The 8,370-nt window shown below is 19.9% G+C and overlaps 1 protein-coding gene and 1 long non-coding RNA gene across 3 annotated transcripts in view; one reads left to right on the top strand and one right to left on the bottom strand.

Annotated features, from left to right (window-relative positions):
* The first annotated feature begins 2,220 nt into the window (after positions 1-2,220).
* Positions 2,221-3,720, top strand: LOC147657565 (uncharacterized). The gene is made up of 2 exons (XR_015292202.1): positions 2,221-3,044; positions 3,129-3,720. It is a non-coding gene; the product is annotated as an uncharacterized LOC147657565 (long non-coding RNA).
* Positions 3,716-8,370, bottom strand: part of LOC100863307 (unconventional myosin-Ie) — a 43,487-nt gene continuing 38,832 nt past the window's right edge. The window contains exons 15-21 of one of the 2 annotated variants that reach the window (XM_031918815.2): positions 7,515-7,799; positions 7,292-7,447; positions 6,725-6,864; positions 6,479-6,630; positions 5,588-5,965; positions 4,909-5,238; positions 3,716-4,397 (exon numbers count right to left, since the gene is read on the bottom strand). In XM_031918815.2, the coding sequence (XP_031774675.2) occupies positions 4,321-4,397; positions 4,909-5,238; positions 5,588-5,965; positions 6,479-6,630; positions 6,725-6,864; positions 7,292-7,447; positions 7,515-7,799 (1,518 nt within the window). In that variant the 3' untranslated portion in view covers positions 3,716-4,320. The remainder of the gene's footprint in view (positions 4,398-4,908; positions 5,239-5,587; positions 5,966-6,478; positions 6,631-6,724; positions 6,865-7,291; positions 7,448-7,514; positions 7,800-8,370) is intronic. The other variant, XM_086908499.1, reaches the window with a different exon arrangement.

Below are 8,370 nucleotides of genomic sequence, written 5' to 3'. Positions count from 1 at the left end.
ATTCTTTTGTTGAAATATTTGGGTTATTCGATTTCTCGAAACACTGCAGGAATTATTCTCATGCCAAATCATTATATATTTATAAAAATGTCATCATGCGTTGAAAAATCTTTTTGTTTTCTATTTTGTTGAGTCACAAGAAGCATTGCATATATTTTCTTTACTAATATATTCTAATTATCGATGAATTCCACGTCAACAAACAAAATATTATTTCTGATTTTTTTATAAATTTTTATCAATCAAAAGAAAAATCTCTTATAGAGAATTTTGCTCCATTAATTCTTGAATCTACATATGCAATTACAAAGAATACAATTAATTTTCGATTTTTAAATTTCCAACGTGAAAACATAAATGATCTTGTGCCTCAACTACAAATTCCTTTATTTTATCGTTCATACGTGGTTTTTTTTATTCATCTCTATCTTTCATATCGCGAGGAACACTGCGGACATTTTTCCTACTGGGTTTTTTTTTATTTTTACCATAATTAAATCAGTTAATTTCGAGAATATAAGTGAATAAAATAATCTTGATAAAATATGTTTTTCAGATCTCTTTCCATTTCAATCAAAATGCATGATAATGTGAAAATTTTTTTATAATTTTTGTATTTTGCATAAAAGAATTAATCATTTTTAAAATTTTGATATATGGATGATTTTATGCTTCAATTTTAAGTTTCTTCATTTCAATGCATCTTCTTTTGTTTTCTTATTATTTTTTACTTTTGTCACAAAAGATTTTGCATATATTTTTATTTTCATATCTATTTGTTTGTTATAAAATATATAAAATAATCGAACATTGTGAAAAACGAAAAAAGAAAAACGAATGTATAATATACACTTTGGAAAATGATATTTTTCGAAATGTAAAAGAGTTTTTAATATTTTCATAATTTTGTCAAATTCAAATTTTCTAATTAACAACTCTATCGCTAACATGTTTCTGAATTCGTGCAGAATTGGCAAACAATTACATCAATTTAAAAAGATGACACATTTGAAAAGATGACAAGTTACTTTAAAAATTATTTATTATTATTCGATTGTATAATTTTTTTGAAGACGATTCATGAATTGATTTTATAGTACAATCCACACAAATTTATCAATAACAGATTTATCATCAATGATATTTTTTTTGTACAGATCATAAGATTCTGTAATTATTTTTGAAGACGACAGCAAAACAATTTGATCATTGATAATATTATTTTGTTTAGAGGATTGTACAATTTATCAATAATTATATATTGTATTTTTTTTTTGAAGATCATAATGTATATTTTGCAATCGATCATTAATAGTATTCTATTAGAGGAAGAATAGTCAATAGCATTATATTTATTCAGTTTGGTTAATATATTACAATATTACAAGTTTTTAAATTTTATATGTTAATATTAATTGATACAAATACAAACGCATATATTTATTTGTATTTTTTTTTGCTTTTAAATTTTAAATCTTCTAATGCTTGTTAACTCATGTTTTCACTTATTTTGATTTTTTGAAAGAAGAATGGTTTTGATTATTTTGTGAAAAATCTAAATAGTTTGACTAAACCATGAAAATCATTCTTTTCAGGCGATCAATCGCAGTCGCTACAATTCTATAAAAACATGAATATTTATGCCAAAATAATTTGCTATAATATAAAAGAATGAAACAAAAAGGAATGAGAATTAAAAAGTAATTTATCACATAGCAATATGCGATAATATATAAAAATGCATATTTAATTAAAATAAAATCTAGATTTTTCATGAAAAAAATATCACGATTTTAAATGTTCTCTTATCATTTCAGGAAAATTAAATTTTTGTAACTGATTTATATGCTTGAATGGAATTTTCAAGAATAAAATACTATGATTTTTTAAATTTATCTTTATCATTTCAGAAAAATTAAATTTTTGTAACTGATTTATATGCTTGAATGGAATTTTCAAGAATAAAATATCATGATTTTTAAATCTTCTTTTATCATTTCAGGAAAATTAAGTTTCTGTATTATTTTGAGTTAGGTTTCTGATTTATTTTACAATGAACATTTTTTAGCTTTCAATTTTTATTTGCATTTCTCAATAGCAAATACTATATAAATTTTTATAATCATCAACTTATAGTGATATTTCACATTTTGTCATATGATTATTAAATTATTAGATAAGATCGTTATGATTTCATTCTGCACATGGTGTAATATCGATGATGATATTTACTACTAAATTTTAATTATTTTTCCTCAGTAAATAATGAATATACTTTATTATGAAGTGGTGATTATAAAATGAATTGATATTATAATTATTTATATGTGAAAAACAATAATAATACTGAAATTAACTTCAGATAGAACTCCAAGTCAAGAAAAAATCCAATGGAATCATATCTGGTGTTCCAAAATCATTGCAGCTAATTTATCTAAAATTCAGATTTCTTTCTCTTTTTAAATGAGTCCATATTTGTTATGATGTTGAAATAATATTCTCAAGAAGAATCTTTTGATTATTATTATGATTTTGATTAAAGCCATCGAAATATACTTGAACGAAGATTATTATATTATACATTAAGTTCAGACAGAATTTTATTAGCAAATGATACATAGTATAAATTTTTTTTCCTAATTTTATAAATCTATATATTATGTGTTATTTATTATCTATCAAAGCATTATTTTTCAATAATCTTCGTTGTACAATCCTTTTAGAAATATATTATTTCAAATTTCATAATATCAAATTTTATGTTTTTTTATTAATACAATTATCTATTTCACGCATACAGTAAATTTTTCTCTTGAATTGATAATTTCTTTATATATTTTATTTATTTATTTTTCTCAAAATAGCATTAAAATCTTATATTGTAACCTAAGAATATTTTCAAATAATAACATATATACAATTTATATTTATAACAATATATTAACGTATATAAAATTTTTATGGGAAATCTATGAATATTTCTAAGGATGTTGCACGGCGAAAAAGAGAGGCATTATAAACGTTCTTATCTATATCAAAAATACGTAAGTCTCATATTTATTGGAGATCATAATTTTTACTGTTTTTTTGTTTCGAAAATCGAAAAATTTTCTTTTTCTTTCTTACAGAATACAAAGAGTTTTCAATTTTCTTCTTACAAATTAAAGAAACCAAAGAAGAATTTTTAAAGGATTGACTATTATTAATCTGGATACTTCAACAATTAAACATACAGGATGATTACATTATATTTAAATCTAAACATTATTGTAAATTAATGAAAACTAAATGTTGTTAAATAATATTTATTACACATTTTAAAACTTAAAGCTGAATAAATAATTTGAATATTATTTAATCAATTGTTTTATAAAGAAAAAAATTGTAATGAATTATATTTTAACATTAAATTCGAATGCTTTCTTACAAGTAAAAAAAAAAAATTTAACATGAATGTAAAAAATTGCTTTTAATATTAATAGAATTTTCGAAAAAAAAATGTATTAAATTTCTCATTATTATTAAAAAATTACAAGTGAAAAATATAATCGTAAAAAATAAACGAAAAAATTATTAATGATAAATAATTATAATAATTTTAATCTTGAAAATCCTGTATATGTTATAATTATGTAAAATTATAAATTATTATTGTTATTATTGTAAATATTGTTATTGTATATATATATATATATAGATAAATAAAAAAAGTGAATAATATTTATATTATTTTTATTAATTTTAATAATATATCATTTTTAATTGTAAAGAGATATTTGTTTGTTGTGTATAATATAAAAAGCCTATAAATGTACATACCATCCTATATAATATAAATATTTTATATAAAAAATTAACATTCATGTATCAATAATTAATATTATATTAATAATAGAAATATATCAAATATTTTTTATAATAAATAATAATATTTTTTATAACAAAAAGTTTAAATATAAAATCTTACAATTTAATATTTTTCATTTACAAACTTTGGCTATAATATACGTTTCATTTCATAACAATTAAATGTTTAATATTATAAAATAATTATAATTAATAAATGTAGTATATTTCTTTCAAAATTTAAAGCTTTAAATTTAATTCATCAATTATTAAATTAATTTATTTTTTTATTTATAATAATATATTACTTTCTTTATAATAATATATATACATATATGTATAAATATAATTTTGAAAAAAATTAATCTATCACATATTGAATATTTTTTAAAAAGTTTCATTTGGTTAAAGCTATTTCTTTTCATTTTTTGCGTAAATAATACTATTATATCATATACAAAAATATCTAATATCTTATACCTTAACAACATAATTTGAAGGAAACAGTCCAGTTTTTCCTTTTAATCTGCCATACCACCAACCACCTTCATCTGAAATGAAATATGTTTTATATAAGAATTCGAACTAATTTATAGCACTATAAATAAATAAATAAAATGATTTATAAAATATATAATAAAATATTTTAAAATCATAGTGTTTCCTATACTGATAATAATTCTATTATTATTTGTATAAAAATGTTTGTTCGTACCCATATTTTTCTTAACATTTAACCGTCAAGTAAAAAAAGGAAAAAAAGAATTTTGTACAAAATTATTTTTAATTCATTTTCTTCTTATTTTAATTTCTATTAAATTTTCTTCTTATTTTGATCGAATCTTATATGTACTAAATTATATGTATCAATTGAAATAAATCTTATATAAAAGTTAAATTTATCCTTGTATAATAAAGATATCTCAAGTGATTCGTAAATGTATGTCTTTTTAGAGCAAATAAACATTTATTTATATATATATTATTTATAATAATTTTTATATATAATTTGATTATATATTTATATATCATAATTATGTTTAAACTTTAATTTAAACTTACGTTCTTTAAGTATTTCTAGAATATCACCTTCTTTAAGTTCTATTTCGTCTTTATCTTGAGGTTTATAATCATATAAAGATTTAGCTTTAGGTAAACTAGGAAGAGCTGGTTTTGGTGGACATATTTTATTATTCGAAATAATACGAGATGCATCATTCTCATTATTACTCACTTCATGTCTTATGTTTTGTTCTTTAACTGTTTGTATATTTTTATTGTATTTTATGCTTTTATTATTATTTGTGAGCTCATTATTATCGATCGGATATTTGAAACCTGGTGTATGCGGTGGAGGTGGTTCCGAAGGAGGTGGAGGAAACTTCAATAAACCTATTTAATCATTAATAATTATTTAAAATTATTTAATTATCATTTATTTAAATATAATAAGAATTGAATAATATTTGTAATAGTTACAAAGAATTGAAATTTTTGAAATAATTTGAAATTTATTATTATGTAATTAGATATCAAGAATTTTAAACAAAAAATTTTAAAACTTTAAAAGAAATTTGAAAACAAGAAAAAGTAGTACGATAATAAGAATTTGATATTATGTTATTTTTAATAACAATGTTTTTATGATTATGTAATTACATTTTTAATATTGATTTTGATTTTTAATATTTCAATTATTTAAATAAAAAATAAAGAAATAATAAGTTTATTATTAACTTACCATGTGGAATGCCATTTGGATTGGTAAACATACCCATTAGAGGCATAGAGTTATTTTCTAATTTTCTTGGCTGCTTTATTATTTGCTTTTTTTCTTTAGTTTGTGTAGATGCATTCAGAGAATCAATTGTTGTCATGTTTGATACTACAGATAATTGTAACTTAGGTTTTTCAGGTATAATTTTTGGTATGGTTGATTTTGAAGATAATGTATGATCAATGTTAGAATTTTGAAATTGTTTGATAATTGTAGGTTGAACAGTTGATTGAAGTGACATGTTTGAGGCTGATTGTAATGTAACTGATGAAAAAGGATAATTACTCTTCAATGCATTATATTGTTGATTTACTGACATTATTGGTTTTTTAATATTTAATTCTAAAACAAAAATAAATACATTGCTTTGAATATTACTTAAGATGATTGGCAGATAGAAAATAGAATAATATTATAATTTCATAAGATTAATTAGATGATATGTTTTCATTATATTAGATACATTATAAATTAAATACAATATAAAATTGACTATTAAAATTAGAGAATATAAAAATTAATAAAGAAAACATTATACATATTATTACGAAACGATATAACTTTTAAAAGATTTGAAAAATTTTCTTTTTAAATTAAAATTATTATATTAATTTTTTATTATTTGAATTGTTATCATCAAAGCTCATAATATTTATTTGAAATATTTTTTTTATTTTATAATTAGAGTTCTAATGAAAAATAATCTACGAAAAAAATATAAAAAAAAAACTTATAATTAATGCAATTATATTTATATATTAACAATTACTTAAAAGCAAAATGATCTCTTTTATGGATTTTGTGTAATATTAATAGTTATTTTTAAAATTATTTTTATTTTTATTATTAACTTACTAGTAGTACTTGGTAGTCCTGGTCCAATCCAGACATTTAGAATTTTTCCATTTGGCTTTAAAATTTCATTGTTACCATAATCACTCTGCATGAAATGTATTTGTCTAGTACCTCCACTTCCCCATCCTTCTTTTTTAATCTTAAATTCTAAACTATAAAATAATTATGTGAGATAACATTAAAAATATCCCATATTAATTAATTTGTTAAATCACTCTATTATTTTCATTGTATTAATAATCTTACTTGTTACTAAATCTTATATTTAAAATATGCCCAGTTTCTTCAACATATTTTTTATTAAGAAGAATTAAAAATTCTGTTTTAAATATTAATTCTAATAAACTATCATAGTCCTCTTTTACATGGATAATAAGAAAACCATCCTGTAATGATAATGAATAAAAAGCATCATATATTAGCAGCAAAAGAGGAAATAATAGTGATAACAATAATTAGATAATAATAGCCAGAGAATATCTTTAAAATAATTATACATTGTAATATGTAAATCGATATAATACACATAGTATACGTAAATCAAAAAATGTAAAAATTATGAAATTATTAAATGTTGATGACAATAATTATGTATTTATAGAGTGATAACATTCTTAATTGGAAAAAAATTTAAAGATCATTTTCAAGAATGAAAGTATCATTTCTTAAAAATAAAAAAAAGAAATAGTTAACATAAAAATAAAAATGAATATATAAAGAGCAGAATGTGCGTGAAAGAGGAAAAGTTCATTCATATATTATATATAACTATAATAATAAAATTATATAATAATAATAATAGAATTCACTTACTTGAAGAGTACTTAACGATACATGACTAAGTTGATTGAATGATAATTTTCGTTTTATAACTTCCACTAGATTCCCCTTGTCTGCACCTTTTTTTATTTGTTCTCGGCCAATAAGATATAAATATTTATTAGTTAAAATTAGTTCTTTTCTGCTCATCTATAATTCATCATAGATTTATTAATTTACATTTCGAATTAATTTTTGTACAGATTTGTTTAAATACCTTAAATCTTCTGTCATACTTTCTTGCAGTTTCAGCAAATAAAATTTTTTCTTTTTTTCCAATTAAATTTAATATTTGAGGCTTATCATCTAATCCAATATAATCACCCATAAAATTTCTGTTCAAACTGGCACGTTTACGTTCTTTACGGCCAAACAAAAAATCAGCCGCTTCTTGTTTTTCTTGTTCACGTCTTTTTTGTGCGAAATACTTCTTAAACGCTTTTTGGATTATTCTAGCGTACATGTTATATTTCCGATCTCTTGCTTCTTCTAACATGAAAAGCTATTAAAAATGATTATACTCATATTATAAATAGTAAATAGTAAATTTTTATGAAATTATTAATAAATTGATAGTATTACATTTTTATCATAAAAAAATTATATTTAAATTTAGACATATTTAAAATGATATTATTTAAAATACTATTCAAATAATATTTATATAATAAATATACTAAAATATGTAATGAGTATTATCACAATTTAATAATATTACCAGAATTTAATAAATTTAATATTTTTATAAAAGATATTATGTAACAATTTCTATTTAAAATTATTTCAGCGATTATTTATTTTTCTTTTATTTTTTCAAATAAAGAAATAACAAAATAATATTATTTGAAATATTTCAAATATTGACTTCTTATTTTAATTTTAAATTTATCTAATCGTATTCTTATAATAAAGTATTCATAACATTTTTTCGGTATTGCTAAATAAATAATAATTATAAAGAAACTTTATAATTTTCAACAAGAAAGAAGATTGTAGAAGAATTTTCACAAGAATATAACATATGTTATGAAACTCTAATAGTTTAATATTATCATAATATCATTGAATTAATT

Source organism: Apis florea, unplaced genomic scaffold (genome assembly GCF_048593485.1).
Source record: "Apis florea isolate Af1SG1 unplaced genomic scaffold, ASM4859348v1 contig_3078_pilon, whole genome shotgun sequence".
In the NCBI taxonomy this organism is placed as follows: domain Eukaryota; kingdom Metazoa; phylum Arthropoda; class Insecta; order Hymenoptera; family Apidae; genus Apis; species Apis florea.
This window is presented reverse-complemented; position numbering and strand designations above follow the sequence as displayed.